Source organism: Crinia signifera, chromosome 2 (genome assembly GCF_055691185.1).
Source record: "Crinia signifera chromosome 2, ASM5569118v1, whole genome shotgun sequence".
Classification (NCBI taxonomy): Eukaryota; Metazoa; Chordata; class Amphibia; order Anura; family Myobatrachidae; genus Crinia; species Crinia signifera.
Window position 1 is genome coordinate 154646782 of NC_139218.1, and position 17525 is coordinate 154664306.

At 42.8% G+C, this 17525-nt stretch overlaps 1 protein-coding gene across 1 annotated transcript in view; it reads right to left on the bottom strand.

Annotated features, from left to right (window-relative positions):
• LOC146058914 (myosin-binding protein H-like) overlaps positions 1–17525 on the bottom strand; it is a 144221-nt gene that overhangs the window by 12706 nt on the left and 113990 nt on the right. Inside the window, exons 7-8 of the mRNA XM_083171115.1 lie at positions 15306–15465; positions 13669–13805 (exon numbers count right to left, since the gene is read on the bottom strand). Coding sequence (XP_083027241.1) covers positions 13669–13805; positions 15306–15465 — 297 coding nt within the window. The remainder of the gene's footprint in view (positions 1–13668; positions 13806–15305; positions 15466–17525) is intronic.

Consider the following 17525-nt stretch of genomic DNA (forward strand, 5'->3'; position numbering starts at 1 on the left):
GGAGGCTAAACTAATCACTGGCTGTGCAAATTTATGCACATGCGATCAGGTCTGAATCATTCCCAATGTGTGCACCCAGCACGGTGGGGTGCCGACATACTTTCCAATGCCAGGGGCCCTATTTGGGTTGTCTTTATAGAATAGAAGTGTCCTTGTTGGGACGTACGGTAATAGTTGAGGATGTGTCTGCGAAATTAATTATGTCTAATCTAATCTGTGTACTGTAGCTACATGTGAAGTAGTCTGATGGTATAATAATGGCATTCAGAGAAGTCTGATGGTATACTTGTAGCATTTGGAAGAGTATGTTGGCTTTATAATGGCGTTTAGAGGAGTCTAATGGTAGAATATAGGCATGTGGGATTTTAATGGCTCATTAGTGGCATGCAAAGGAGACTGATGGCACATTAGTAGCAAAATAGGAGGACTCTGATAGCATAATAGTGACATGCGGAGGAGTCATAACAGTGGCATGTCAGGCCACATCAAGGCACAACATTATCAGTTGCCGCACCCCATTATGTAATTTCACCCTTTATGTTGCCAAAGCAGCACCAACCTCAACCCCCCCCCCCCCCACACACGTCAATTTACTGACCGTTGCCCCCTCCTCCCTCACTAGTTACAAACTAAAATAAGTCAGAATGATACCCAAAAAATAATTACCTGGCCTGAAAGTGAGTATGTTGTGCTGACCCACCCCAGCAAGGGACACCACTAGGTACAGGCCTCATGTGCCTAGTGGGAATACAACGACTGTATGTATAAAAAAAAAAATGGTAAGTACGCTTGTGCTGCTTATCGTTTTTCACATATCGGAAGGATATGTGCGCTAGAAGAAAAAACAGGGCCACTTGCTTGTGTTTGCCCCCCAGGCTGAAAGTGGCCAGCCAGTCCATGATAGCCGGAAGCAATATGTCAACAAAGACGGTTGTCAGAGAACTTGTACAGTACATGTCTTTAACAGAGTGAGAATACCCAAGAAACTTTCAATGGATCAGGGTATACCAATTCTATCCAAAAAGTCATAAAATAATTGCGCTGTTTAACCCCTTCCCGCCGCAGCCTGTTTTTGCCTTCCTGACAGAGCCCTTTTTTTCAAATCTGACATGTATCACTTAAGTGGGGATAACTTTTTTTTGCTTTTACTTATCCCAGTGATTTTGAGATTGTTTTCTCATGACACATTGTACTTCAAATTAGTGGTAAATTTGGGTCGATACAGTCTGTGTTTTTTTGTGAAAAATACCAAAATGTCGTAAAAAAATGGAAAATTTAGCAATTTTTAAAATGTTAAATTTTCTGCTTGTGAGACAAATAATCATACCACTCAAAATAGTTAATAACTAACATAGACCATATGTCTACTTTATGTTTCCATCATTATTTCAACCTCCTTTTAATTTTTTTGGACACTAGGAGGCTTAAAATATGAATAGCAAATTCTCAAATTTTCAAGAAAATTTCAAACACTGATTTTTTTGGGGACCAGTTCAGTTCTGATGTGACTTTGAGGGACTTGTATGTGAGACACCCCCATAAATGATGCCATTTCAAAAACTGCACCCCTCACAGTATTCAAAACAGCATTTTGGAAGTTTGTTAACCCTTTAGGTGTTTCACAGGAATTAAAACAAAGTGTAGGTGAAATTTCAAAATTTCATTTTTTTTGCAGATTTTCAATTTTAATACATTTTTCTAAGGAACACAGTAGATTTTACTAGAGAAATGTGACTAAAAATTGATTCCACCAATTCTTTTGTTTTCAATAATATCCTATATGTGGCCCTAGTGTGCACGTTGACCAAACCACAGGCTTCATAATAGAAGGAGCACCTACTTGATTTTGGAGCCTCCTTTTTATGAGATTATTTTTTAGGCACCATGTAGGTTTCTAGGCACCATAAGATGCTAAAAGTTAGGAACCCCCCCACAAGTGACCCCATTTTGCAAACTACACCCCTCAGGGAATTCATCTAGGGGTATAGTGTACATTTCAAACCCCCAGGGGTTTCACCAATTGTGGTACAACTGGGCAGTGAAAATGAAAAATTAAATTTTTTACACAAAAATGCAGTTCTGGCTCAAAATTTTTCATTTTCACAAGGAATGAAGGAGACAAAGCACCCCAAAATCTGTGCCCCAATTTCTCCCGAGTACGGCAATGCCTCACATGTGACCAAAAAATACCATTTGGGTGCATGGCAGGACTCAGAAGGGAAGGAGTGATTTTTGGATTTTGCAGCTCAGATTCTGGTGGAATGTTGGTGGGTGCTATGTCGCATTAGCAAGACCCCCGAAGCACCAATACAGTGGAATTCCCCACAAGTGACCCAATTTTGTAAACTACACCCCTCAGGGAATTCATCTAGGGGAATAGTGTACATTTCAAACCCCCAGGGGTTTCACCAATTTTGATACAACTGGGCTGTGCAAATGAAAAATTACATTTTTTTACACAAAAATGCAGTTCGGGCTCAAAATTTTTCATTTTCATAAGGTATGAAGGAGAAAAAGCACCCCAAAATCTGTGCCCCAATTTCTCCCGAGTACGGCAATGCCTCACATGTGACCAAAAAATACCAGTTGGGTGCATGGCAGGACTCAGAAGGGAAGGAGTGATTTTTGGATTTTGCAGCTCAGATTCTGGTGGAATGAATGGTGGGTGCTATGTCGCATTAGCAAGACCCCCGAAGCACCAATACAGTGGAACCCCCCCACAAGTGACCCCATTTTGCAAACTACACCCCTCAGGGAATTCATCTAGGGGTATAGTGTACATTTCAAACCCCCAGGGGTTTCACCAATTGTGGTACAACTGGGCAGTGAAAATGAAAAATTACATTTTTTACACAAAAATGCAGTTCTGGCTCAAAATTTTTCATTTTCACAAGGAATGAAGGAGACAAAGCACCCCAAAATCTGTGCCCCAATTTCTCCCGAGTACGGCAATGCCTCACATGTGACCAAAAAATACCATTTGGGTGCATGGCAGGACTCAGAAGGGAAGGAGTGATTTTTGGATTTTGCAGCTCAGATTCTGGTGGAATGTTGGTGGGTGCTATGTCGCATTGGCAAGACCCCCGAAGCACCAATACAGTGGAACCTCCCCACAAGTGACCCCATTTTGCAAACTACACCCCTCAGGGAATTCATTTAGGGGTATAGTGTACATTTCAAACCCCCAGGGGTTTCACCAATTTTGATACAACTGGGCTGTGCAAATGAAAAATTACATTTTTTACACAAAAATGCAGTTCGGGCTCAAAATTTTTCATTTTCATAAGGTATGAAGGAGAAAAAGCACCCCAAAATCTGTGCCCCAATTTCTCCCGAGTACGGCAATGCCTCACATGTGACCAAAAAATACCATTTGGGTGCATGGCAGGACTCAGAAGGGAAGGAGTGATTTTTGGATTTTGCAGCTCAGATTCTGGTGGAATGTTGGTGGGTGCTATGTCGCATTGGCAAGACCCCTGAAGCACCAATACAGTGGAACCCCCCCACAAGTGACCCCATTTTGCAAACTACACCCCTCAGGGAATTCATTTAGGGGTATAGTGTACATTTCAAACCCCCAGGGGTTTCACCAATTTTGATACAACTGGGCTGTGCAAATGAAAAATTACATTTTTTACACAAAAATGCAGTTCGGGCTCAAAATTTTTCATTTTCTTAAGGTATGAAGGAGAAAAAGCACCCCAAAATCTGTGCCCCAATTTCTCCCGAGTACGGCAATGCCTCACATGTGACCAAAAAATACCAGTTGGGTGCATGGCAGGACTCAGAAGGGAAGGAGTGATTTTTGGATTTTGCAGCTCAGATTCTGGTGGAATGAATGGTGGGTGCTATGTCGCATTAGCAAGACCCCCGAAGCACCAATACAGTGGAACCCCCCACAAGTGACCCCATTTTGCAAACTACACCCCTCAGGGAATTCATCTAGGGGTATAGTGTACATTTCAAACCCCCAGGGGTTTCACCAATTGTGGTACAACTGGGCAGTGAAAATGAAAAATTACATTTTTTACACAAAAATGCAGTTCTGGCTCAAAATTTTTCATTTTCACAAGGAATGAAGGAGACAAAGCACCCCAAAATCTGTGCCCCAATTTCTCCCGAGTACGGCAATGCCTCACATGTGACCAAAAAATACCATTTGGGTGCATGGCAGGACTCAGAAGGGAAGGAGTGATTTTTGGATTTTGCAGCTCAGATTCTGGTGGAATGTTGGTGGGTGCTATGTCGCATTGGCAAGACCCCCGAAGCACCAATACAGTGGAACCCCCCCACAAGTGACCCCATTTTGCAAACTACACCCCTCAGGGAATTCATTTAGGGGTATAGTGTACATTTCAAACCCCCAGGGGTTTCACCAATTTTGATACAACTGGGCTGTGCAAATGAAAAATTACATTTTTTACACAAAAATGCTGTTCGGGCTCAAAATTTTTCATTTTCATAAGGTATGAAGGAGAAAAAGCACCCCAAAATCTGTGCCCCAATTTCTCCCGAGTACGGAAATGCCTCACATGTGACCAAAAAATACCATTTGGGTGCATGGCAGGACTCAGAAGGGAAGGAGTGATTTTTGGATTTTGCAGCTCAGATTCTGGTGGAATGTTGGTGGGTGCTTTGTCGCATTGGCAAGACCCCTGAAGCACCAATACAGTGGAACCCCCCCACAAGTGACCCCATTTTGCAAACTACACCCCTCAGGGAATTCATTTAGGGGTATAGTGTACATTTCAAACCCCCAGGGGTTTCACCAATTTTGATACAACTGGGCTGTGCAAATGAAAAATTACATTTTTTACACAAAAATGCAGTTCGGGCTCAAAATTTTTCATTTTCTTAAGGTATGAAGGAGAAAAAGCACCCCAAAATCTGTGCCCCAATTTCTCCCGAGTACGGCAATGCCTCACATGTGACCAAAAAATACCAGTTGGGTGCAAGGCAGGACTCAGAAGGGAAGGAGTGATTTTTGGATTTTGCAGCTCAGATTCTGGTGGAATGAATGGTGGGTGCTATGTCGCATTAGCAAGACCCCCGAAGCACCAATACAGTGGAACCCCCCACAAGTGACCCCATTTTGCAAACTACACCCCTCAGGGAATTCATCTAGGGGTATAGTGTACATTTCAAACCCCCAGGGGTTTCACCAATTGTGGTACAACTGGGCAGTGAAAATGAAAAATTACATTTTTTACACAAAAATGCAGTTCTGGCTCAAAATTTTTCATTTTCACAAGGAATGAAGGAGACAAAGCACCCCAAAATCTGTGCCCCAATTTCTCCCGAGTACGGCAATGCCTCACATGTGACCAAAAAATACCATTTGGGTGCATGGCAGGACTCAGAAGGGAAGGAGTGATTTTTGGATTTTGCAGCTCAGATTCTGGTGGAATGTTGGTGGGTGCTATGTCGCATTGGCAAGACCCCCGAAGCACCAATACAGTGGAACCCCCCCACAAGTGACCCCATTTTGCAAACTACACCCCTCAGGGAATTCATTTAGGGGTATAGTGTACATTTCAAACCCCCAGGGGTTTCACCAATTTTGATACAACTGGGCTGTGCAAATGAAAAATTACATTTTTTACACAAAAATGCAGTTCGGGCTCAAAATTTTTCATTTTCATAAGGTATGAAGGAGAAAAAGCACCCCAAAATCTGTGCCCCAATTTCTCCCGAGTACGGCAATGCCTCACATGTGACCAAAAAATACCAGTTGGGTGCATGGCAGGACTCAGAAGGGAAGGAGTGATTTTTGGATTTTGCAGCTCAGATTCTGGTGGAATGAATGGTGGGTGCTATGTCGCATTAGCAAGACCCCCGAAGCACCAATACAGTGGAACCCCCCCACAAGTGACCCCATTTTGCAAACTACACCCCTCAGGGAATTCATCTAGGGGTATAGTGTACATTTCAAACCCCCAGGGGTTTCACCAATTGTGGTACAACTGGGCAGTGAAAATGAAAAATTACATTTCTTACACAAAAATGCAGTTCTGGCTCAAAATTTTTCATTTTCACAAGGAATGAAGGAGACAAAGCACCCCAAAATCTGTGCCCCAATTTCTCCCGAGTACGGCAATGCCTCACATGTGACCAAAAAATACCATTTGGGTGCATGGCAGGACTCAGAAGGGAAGGAGTGATTTTTGGATTTTGCAGCTCAGATTCTGGTGGAATGTTGGTGGGTGCTATGTCGCATTAGCAAGACCCCCGAAGCACCAATACAGTGGAACCCCCCCACAAGTGACCCCATTTTGCAAACTACACCCCTCAGGGAATTCATCTAGGGGTATAGTGTACATTTCAAACCCCCAGGGGTTTCACCAGATGTGGTACAACTGGGCAGTGAAAATGAAAAAATAAATTTTTTACACAAAAATGCAGTTCTGGCTCAAAATTTTGGTACTTATGAGGGGAGGGGACGGTATTCTATGTCCCCTCGCGGGGCTCGCTACGCTCGCCACGCTTCGGGCTCGGTGGCTCGCTACGCTCGCCACAGGTTTATATCCAACTCCATGCCCACTTGGATAGTAGGGGTATGAAAAGGACCCCTTTTTCCCATTGAATTCCATGTTAAAATGGACTCAGTCCATTTTAACATTGATTCCTATGGAAAAATCGGGTCATCGCATCGCATCGCATCCGATGGTCGCATGCGATGCGATGCGATGTGCCCGATCCGACCCGATTTAGAAATCGGGCGCCCGGATAACTCATAAGTACCAAAATTTTTTATTTTCACAAGGAATGAAGGAGACAAAGCACCCCAAAATCTGTGCCCCAATTTCTCCCGAGTACGGCAATGCCTCATGTGTGACCAAAAAATTGCAGGACTCAGAAGGGAAGGAGTGATATTTGGATTTTGCAGCAGAGATTCTGGTGGAATGTTGGTGGGTGCTATGTCGCATTAGCAAGACCCCCAAAGCACCAATACAGTGGAAGCCCATTTTGCAAACTACACCCCTCAGGGAATTCATCTAGGGGTATAGTGTACATTTCAAACCCCCAGGGGTTTCACCAATTTTGTTACAACTGGGCTGTGCAAATGAAAAATTACATTTGTTTACACAAAAATGCAGTTCTGGCTCAAAATTTTTCATTTTCATAAGGTATGAAGGAGAAAAAGCACCCCAACATCTGTGCCCCAATTTCTCCCGAGTATGGCAATGCCTCATATGTGACCAAAAAATACCAGTTGGGTGCATGGCAGGACTCAGAAGGGAAGGAGTGATTTTTGGATTTTGCAGCTCAGATTCTGGTGGAATGAATGGTGGGTGCTATGTGGCATTAGCAAGACCCCCGAAGCACGGTGAAATGATGAACCTAATAATCCATAGATGTGTGGTATATTTTAAAACACTCCTTTATACATAGGCCGGGTTTGTCGGGGCAAGTTTCACAGTGGAAAATAGTATCCTTTCTTATTCCCTTTTTATAGCAAACTTTGCACCTTTTTTGTGTCCTGCCCTTTTTTGCAGTGGAGGGGATATCGTTAGGAAAATGCTGCCCTGGTACAATACGGGGGCCAGTACTAGAAGTACTGGGGCCCTCTGCCTGCTGGTTCCCAAATATTAGGCCCTTTATGACTTCCTCTTGAAAGTGCATAAATGTCCCCCTCTGGCTGGTAGAACGGAATAGCACGTAAGCGTTATACAGTGCCATCTGGATGATATACACGGCCAGCTTCTTGTACCAGATTTTTGTTTTCCGCAGGGCACTGTACGGCTTCAGTACCTGATCTGAAAGATCCACTCCGCCCATGTACTTATTGTAATCTAGGATACAATTCGGTTTTGAGGTGTGGGTACTGGTACCTCGTACAGGGACGGAGGTGGTACTGTCTCCGTGAATTGTTGTCAGTATAAGGACATCCCTCTTGTCCTTATATTTGACCAACAACATATTTTCGGTGCATATTCCCCTGCTTTCACCCCTTCTCAGTACTTGGGCAATGTGCGTTTTTGGGAGGCCTCTTTGGTTCTTGCGCACAGTACCGCAAGCTGCTGTACCTCTTGAACCAAGGGCCTTAAACAGGGGGATGCTAGTGTAAAAGTTATCCACATAGAGGTGATAACCTTTATCCAGGAAGGGGTGCACTAAATCCCAGACAATTTTTCCACTAACACCTACGAGGGAGGGGGGGCATTCTGGCGGTTCAATTCTTGAATCCTTCCCTTCATATACCCTAAACCTGTGGGTGTACCCTGAGGTGCTTTCACACAGTTTATACATTTTTATGCCATACCTTGCCCTCTTACTGGGAAGGTACTGGCGGAATTTAACCCTTCCTTTAAAATGTATAAGGGACTCGGCGATACAAATAAATTTTTCAGGGATGTACAACTCTGCAAATTTGGCACTGAAATGATCAATGACCGGCCTGACTTTGAATAGCCGGTCAAAGGTGGGATCATCTCTGGGTGGGCACTGTGCATTATCGGTGTAATGTAAAAATTTAAGGATTATCTCAAAACGAGTCTGAGTCATGGCCATACGGTAAAGTGGGGTGCTGTACAGAACATCTGTACTCCAATATTGCCTAATTTCTGGCTTTTTTACTATGCCCATATGTAACACCAGACCCCAAAACGTCATCATCTCTACTGCATCTACAGGGGTCCACCTAGCAAATGATGACGTGGGGTTTTGAGCAATAAACTGCTGGGCATATAAATTACTTTGGTCCACCATTAAATTTATAAAATCATCAGAGAAAAATAATTTGAAAAAGTCAATTTCTCTGAGACCTGTTGAATCAAATTGGATTCCTGGGATGGCCAAAAACTCAGGAACCTGGGGCTCTAAATTGTCTGGTGGTGGGGTCCATACGGGATCAATCATTTGGGGGGGGTCTCAGCTGCTCTACGGGGGCGTCTTTGAGGGGGTCCCTCATCACTAGAGGAGGAAGAGGAGCTTAAGACGAATCCTTCAAATTCCCCGCTTGCATCACTGGCTGTGTCAGAGTCAGAGGCAAGCATGGCATATGCCTCCTCCGCTGAATACATTCTTCTGGATGACTGGGATGACATTTGGGATGACATTTGGGATGACATTTGGGATGCCATTTTTATTTTTGTGTTTCTGTAAGTGTAATGTTTCAACACGTGTATAGTGTAGGGGGGGTACAAACTTTATTTCAACACGGGGGGTATGTAGTGTGTAGTGTGTATGTAGTGCAGAAAAAAAAATACTTTATACAGGAATTTGATCCCAATAAAAAAAAAAAAAATTGAAGGGGTTAAAAAAAAAAAAAAAGGTCCTGCGCCAAAAATTGAGCACAGATGTTGGTCAGTAACGTCCGTCACTGAACAGCGCTCAAAGGCAACAGGAATTTGATCAAAAAAAATAAATAAAAATTATATCAACCCTGTGCCAAAAATGCTGTTCAGTGATGTACATCACTGATCAGCGCTCAGCGGCCACAGGACACCCACAAAAGCAACGTGGGTGTAAAAACAATAAAAAAAAAAATAAACCACAGCACTCTCCAAAACAAAAACTATTTAAAAAAACTGCAGAAAAAAAATTATATCAACCCTGTGCCAAAAATGCTGTTCAGTGATGTACGTCACTGATCAGCGCTCAGCGGCCACAGGACACCCACAAAAGCAGCGTGGGTGTAAAAACAAAACCCCACTGCACTCTCCAAAAAAAAAACAATTTAAAAAAACTGCAGAAAAAAAAATAATATCAACCCTGTGCCAAAAATGCTGTTCAGTGATGTACGTCACTGATCAGCGCTCAGCGGCCACAGGACACCCACAAAAGCAACGTGGGTGTAAAAACAAAACCCCACTGCACTCTCCAAAAAAAAAACCTGCAGATCAGTGATGCAGTGATGCAACACTGATTAGCAGTGAGGGGCAGCAGGCACACAACTGTGGGTGCAACCTGACAGGGTATATATAAAAAAAAAAAACCCTGGACCCCCAAAAAGTTGCTGATCAGTTAATTTATACTGATCAGCACAAAAGGGGGGGCAGCAGTCAGTTGCACAGGCAGCACAAGCTTTGGTGCAACTGACAGGTATATATATATATATAAAAAAATAACCCCTGCACCCCCAAAAAGTTGCTGATCAGCACAGATATACTGATCAGCACAAAAGGGGGTGCAGCAGACACAAAATATAGCACTCTCTATCACTCTCTGTCACTATCTCTCACTATCTCTCACTATCTGTCACTCTATGACACTGCAGCAGGAAGTGACAAGATCCAGGAAGCATTCAGCTGCTGGCAGCACGCTACCAGCGGTGATCAGGTAAGTATCAGGCAAGGATCAGGTATGTATATCACGACAGATTGGTCGGTGACCGCTCTGCACGCAATTCCAGACCGGAATGGCGTCTGCAGCGCAGTCACCGTTAGTTTAAATCACGCGCTATGGCTGTGATTGGTCCGTCGGTCCGACGGACCAATCACAGCCTTGGGGGCAGGTGGGGTGAGGTGGGGTGAGGTGTGGTCATCACCGGTGACCCCCTCACGCCCCCTCACACCCGGCGGTGATTGACACCTGTGTTACCGAGCGTCTGATTCGCCGGTAACACAGGAAAACGCTGCGACTGGCTGTTCACATTGAACAGCCAATCACAGCGATCGCCGACGGGGGGGAGGCATCGCCGCCCCCCCTGGGCATGCAGGGACATGTCTGCTGTCAGGGACAGCAGACATCGTCCCTCTGTCACCGCGTCCCTAGACGCGGTGACAGTTTAAAGTCATGACGTATATATACGTCATGTGTCGGGAAGTACATCCCGGCCATGACGTATATATATGTCAAATGTCGGGAAGGGGTTAAAGTTACTCAGATAGAAACCTCTGATTGTCATAAAAAAACTGATGGTTTGGTGGAGAGATTTAATATTATGCTAAAGAAACAAAGGTGGTAGATAAGGATAGAAAAGTGGAACCAATAGTGCAGGAGCACTTGGAGCAGGCACAACAAGCACAGTATACGGTAAACAATCATATAATGCTCAAGCATGCACCTTTGCTCCAGTGGACAGAGTACTTAAATTGATTCACACAGTAGAAAGTATGTTTTAGGCAAAATGGCAAGGGCCCTTTGAAATAGTGGAAAAAGTGGGTGAGATAATTATTTATTTTTCCAGGTCGGGAAAAAAAATTCCTGAACAGATATACCATGTAAATCTTACAATAAAACAGAGTGGATCTATCAGTACCCTGGTCCCTCCAGTAACCACAGTAAGTGTTGTTCCTGAAGTGACAATAGCCTCTCTCAAATTGTTGGCACCAGGAAACTAAAGAATTTCTTGTAAGAAATAGAGTTTTTTTATCTTCGGAGCTACCAGGTAAAAAGGTCAGCCATTAAACATGACATTAATACTTAATCAAGGGTTAGGGTTAATCTCAAGTCATACCCAATAGTAGAAGCTGAATAGGAGTTAGTGTCTAAGGACGTTTAAAAAATGTTGAAGCTAAGTATTATAGAGGAGTCTATTAGTCAGTGGTCAAGTCCCATTGTGCTTATTTCAAAGACTAACAGGAGCTTGCAATTCTGCAATAAATTCCATCAACTGAACAATGTGTCCAAGTCCGATGCCTCAGGTGGATGAGCATATTGAAAGGCTGGAAACAGGCCACATAGACAGAATGCTGCTGCTTTTTTTGATAATGTAGTCATATAGGGTGAAATTTAATAGGATGAGAGATTCACAAAGTGAGAGATTTGGTAAGAAATCTCCAGTTTTTTTTAAAGCGGCAATCATTTACACTGCAAAATCAAACTTCCAAATCTCTCACTTTCTGAATCTCTCGTCGTATTAAATTTCAACCACAAAGTCTTTATTGACTCTATAGAGTCTAACTTGCACAGAGTTCAAGCATGTAGGGATAGATGCTGTCCTGTCTTAAGGTGCATACACACGGGGCAATATGATCGCTGGCAATATATTGCTAGCAATATATTGCTCAGCAATCATATTGCCCCGTGTCCCGTTTTCATCTGCGACCAGAGATGGTCGCAGATGAAAATTTAAACACTGCTGGGTGAAGAGGCAGGGGATGTCGCTGGTCGGAGGAGCATGCTCCTCCGACCAGCGGCCATTCAGGGGCTGAAAACGGGAGCGCGCACCCAGCGATTTATCGCTGGTGCACACTCCAATCACTGGCAATATGGTCGCTCAGCGACCATATTCCCAGCGATTTCAGCCGCTATCGCCCCCGTGTGTACACAGCATTAGAGCAAAATGGGGAAGAGCATCCTCTTATTTAAAAACTTAACACACATGGGAGAAACTATGCAATTATTAAAAAAGAAGCATTGGTGATTAAGTGGGCATTAATAACTCTCAGGTACTATACAGTATATTGGGTAGAAAGTTCACATTACTTTGAAAATTAGGTCTGAAAATAGATATAGTAATGAAAAAAAAATATTCTTGGCATTAAAAAATTGTTTTCATTTGACCATCAGCTTGGTACAAAAATATCTAATGCAGATATGCAAACACAACTCATTTGCTACAAAAAGTGTGCCCATATGTATGCATGCCGCAGCTAGTCATAGCATGTTGTGGTTTTGCTCCAACTATGTGTACACACATGGCGAATAATTGCAAGAGGAAGAAGGACATATCTGTATAATGTGGTAAGGTTTTTTTAGTTTAAAAATCGTGGACTTGTTGGACTACCATACTATTCCTACACATTGTAAATATGTTGTAAAATTTAAGATGGTCAAAAAACAGTGTGCGCACTGGGCAAGGGCCCCCAGGGTCCAGGGGGCACACACCACAAACCCTGCACCCATTTTTTTCAATACTTACCCATTGTGTCAGCAGCAACTGCTCTGCAGAAATCCCAGGGAAAATGTCATGGCGGTCAGTAGACTCTGGGACAGTGCTAGGGTCCATTAGTGACCCTAGTGCCCAGAATCTACATTGCTGATGGCTAGAGAAGAGGGGGCCCAGACAGAACCTGCACGCAGGCCTCCTCCTCTGCAGGTGCCAATCTCTGAAAAGCTTTGAATTTTGGAAAATGATTAATCTGGTAACATTGCATCCCTCATTAAAACCTAAGGGAGATGCAACTGCCAGCCAGAATAGAGGGATCCCTCTTACCTACAGTACATACATTTATAAAATACAAAAAGAAAAAAAAATTTCATGATGCATTTGGGGCTTAATTCAGCTTGAGTTGTAGTTTTGTGAGGATTTGCAACTACAACTTTCCAGCACACGGAGGGCAACCCGCCACAGGGCAAGGTTCCTCCCACATGCCGAGTCCTGCCCCGTGAAGCAATCACAAAATCTTGTGATTGCATTCCTACTTTATAAGTGCTTCACATTTTATCAGTAGCCCCCTGACTGCGCAGCTGCTGTGCCCCCCCCCCCCCCAAATGGTCCTGACACTCCTCCATTTTCCAGACCATGTTTATGCCAATGTATTGATACACCCACAACACATTGTTGCTGCCCCAATGCTGCCCCACATTGAAGTCCCGTTTTCAGAATAAGACAGCAGATACTCGCACATGCGCATATGCAGATTGATGAAAATTACCTAATAGTGAATTAGACCTTCAGTTCTGTAAATTAGCCTAATCATCTATAATAACTTGAAACTATAATCCCCGGAAATAAAAATGTATAACTAAAATGACAACAGTGGATCTTGTATTTCTTACCCTTGGAGTGCCACGTACACTGCAAAACAGTTTAGTAGTGTATCCATTGGTTGTTGTTCGATCACTAAGTGCATGAGTAAACTTTGGAGCCTCAGCAAAATCACTTTCCTTATATTCCTCATGTTTGTATGCATTTTCTATTAATGGGGAAAAAAAGGAAATATTTTTTACTTTTACCATTTGTAAATGGAGAAGGCGGTTGATCTACTGCACTGAGGAAGGGAGAGCACTGTGCATTTCTCGGGTATGGTCTAAATCTGGGGTAGCCAACCCTAGTCCTTGAGAGCTACCAACAGTGCATGTTTTGCAGGTCTCCTCACAGAATCACAAGTGAGCTAATTAGCTCCATCTGTGTATCTTTTAAAATGTGTCAGTGATTAATGAGTGCAGCTGTGCAGCAGCTAGGTTGTCTGGAAAATGTGAACTGTTGGTAGCTCTCGAGGGCTAGGGTTGGCTACCACTGGTCTAAATGGTAGACAGTGTCAATAGGTCAACTTCAAAGTTCAATATACAGTACACAAAGGTTGACACAAGAAAAAAGTTGGACATTAAAACATTAAAAAAGGTTGCATGAGTTGTTTTTACCTTTTTTATATGTTGACCATTGTTTGTCAACCTTTTACTCATGTCAATATTTTGTCTATGCTGACTTTGTGCATGTTAACCATTTGGTGTCAACTTGAATTGAATATCTGCCTAGATGCTGTGGTGGAAATTTACTAAGATGTGTATTCTACTTCACATGTGATGTTGCTATGGGCAACCAATCAGATCCTGTCTACTATCTCCTAGAGCAGGGCTGGGCAACACCGGCCCTTCAGATGTTAATGAACTACACATCCCAGGATGCTTTGCATTTGTTTTGCTATGTGGCCATGCTGAAACTGATGCAAGGCATCCTGGGATGTGTAGTTCATTAACATCTGGAGGGCTGGTGTTGCCCAGCCCTGTTCTAGAGGGTGCTAAATAAATAAGAAGTAGATTCTGATTGGTTGCCCAAAGCAACATCACATGTGAAGTAGAATACACATCTTAGTAAATTCCCCAATGTGTCTTCCAGGTGTCTTGTATGGGATTGATGTCCCTGAAGCTTTTAAGGTCAAATACAGGTCGAGTATCCCGTATCCGAATATCCGTTATCCGAATTATTCCGAAATACGGACATTCCAGAAAGTGAAAAAAAAATTTTTTTTTGCTAAAAACTCACTGGGGACATTTGTAACAGCACTACTGAGGACATGATATGTAACTGGCACTATATATGTACAAGAAAATGATTGCTTGGCATTCAAATTCAGTGCTGAGATAGTACACACATTTTGTTTCACGTTTTGAAACCTTGTTTTTTGAACAATTAAAATATATTTGTGTGTATTTTATGTGGTAATAAAATATATTTGTGTGTATATTATGTGTTTATACAGCATAAATGCAAGATACTTCAAAATACATCATTGAAATATTAAAATATTCCGAAATACGGAATAATCCGTTATCCAAAATTCTCCTGGTCCCGAGCATTTTGGATAAGGGATACTCAACCTGTATTTCAATTACACTTAGTTACACATAATCAGTGCTTTTATATAGGATTGTTTTAATTGAATGGAATAAAGAATTAACAATTAAGTAGGTACCTGCTTTCTTAATGACAGCACAGTCTTTAGTTACTGCAGCTTTCTCGCTAAGTCCACAAACGTTTTCAGAGAACACTCGGAAGTAGTAGGAATTTCCAATGATTAAGTCTGATATAGTGCAGTTAGTTTGGCGATAATTCTCAAGGACATTAAACCATTCCTGAAACAGTTAACACATTAAAATATAAATTACATTTTGTATCAATACAACAGTTATTACAGTCTTTAAATGGGTCTAAACTAAATATGTTATTTAAAAATGTTAATTGTATTTAGCTGTTTACTGCTGTCTTACACAAGTACAGCATGTGAACAATTTATCTTGGAAGAAGGAATAACAGTATTACATTACTACTACTGCATTGCACATCATCTAGATAGAGCATGGGTTGTGAATGTTGGTAATAGAAGCCAACTTATTTATGAGTGCTGATTATGAGTGGTACATAAAGTGCTTGCAGTTGTGGGCAGCTGTAGATTTACTATGTTATGTGTATGGAAAAATCTATAGGGCTTATGCTGGGGTGGTGGATGTGCATCTGTGTAAGTGAGAACCTGTGTTTCCCATCCACATTTGGCAGGGTGGTGGGCAGTGCTTACCTGCTCACTAGGCAGTAAAATAATGCTGCTTAGCGAGCGGGACTGAATCAGGCCCTTAAGGCCTTTTAGTCCTGAATGTGCTAAATGTATCATTAGATCTGGAGATCATGTAGGCTTGGGGCATACTTGCCTACTCTCCCATTTGCTGCAGGAGACACCCAATGTCTCGGATGGGCACCTCTCCCACTGCTCATCCACTTTCTAGGTAAGTGATCAGAATGCAAAGAATGCTGAGAATAACATGGGAATACAAGGGAGGGGGCATGGCCTAATGGCTTGTTTGCATCATTTAGCCCCCTAACGAAGCGATTAGTCTAGCCCACGCCTATCAACGACTACAGTACCTGCTTCTTCTCTCTGGGCCACCCAGAGAGGACATATTCAATGTAGGTAAGTATGCTTTATGTGAGCTCTTCCATTTGATTCCAGTAAGCAGTAATTTCCCCACCTCCCTGTCCTTTTGTTATGTTTCTTTATTTCCAGTGTGTCTAGTGGTGTAAGGCATAATTGCCGGCAAATTCATGTGATGCAAGAGTTATTACTGTAGCTGCTAAGTACAGGTGTGATAAAGGTGTGGCTTGTGTTACAACCCTAGAATGGGAAACAAGTGAGTGCAGAGACGCTTGTGCAATATTGGCTGCAGCATGTTATCTTGTGATCACTGGATGGTGCAGTTCACCGGTGAATATTTTTGTTAACTCCTTAACTTGATGATTTCAATTCCATTTTAATATTTCAATAATTTGTGGAAAATGATTTACCAAACACAGCGATCTGTCGTTATTTTATGATTGCATGAGATTGCAGGAGTTATCAGAGATTCTTAAAGCTGCAGTATCCGAGAGTATTTTACCTACTAAGGTTCGTGTAGGTAAAAACCACCCAGGCGCCCCATAATAGCTGCCCGTAATTCACTGTACCAACCAACAGCTCAGCTGCTGGACTACCTTCTTCAGCCTCTGCTTTGCCGCAAAGCCTCATTTCTGAAAGACACCACCACTTTTTTGAAAATGCTCTTAGATATCCCTGCTGTACCGACCGGGACTTTGATGTGTTGTATAGATGTGGTTAGTCTGTACACATCCATACCCCATGACGGGGGTATGTGTGCCATGCGGTCTTTTCTCAATGAGTATCTTGATGTATCTGTGTTTAGTCATGAGTTGTTCCTCAAATTACTTGGTTTAACTCTGGAACGTAATTTTTTCTGTTTGATGGCCATTATTATTTACAGCTGCGGGGGTGTGCCATGGGGTCGGCGGTGGCACCCTCGTATGCTAACATTTTTATGTTCCAGGAGGAGGAAAAGGCCTTTCTAGGTCGCCCCGAGGTTGCCTGTGATCTGCTCCTGTGCACCCGTTACATAGATGATATTTTCATGCTGTGGACGGGTGGACAGGAGCGTTTTGAGGCTCTCATGTCTGAAATTAACTCTATGAGTTCTGCCATTAAGTATACTTTTTCATGCAGCACAGTTAGGGCCCAGTTTCTTGATGTAGCTGTGACCATTGAGAATAACATTATCCATACCGATGTTTTTTTCAAGGATGTGGACAGGAATACTTTCCTGATGTATGATAGTCATCATCCTCCCGCCTTGAAAAGAGGACTCCCCATGTC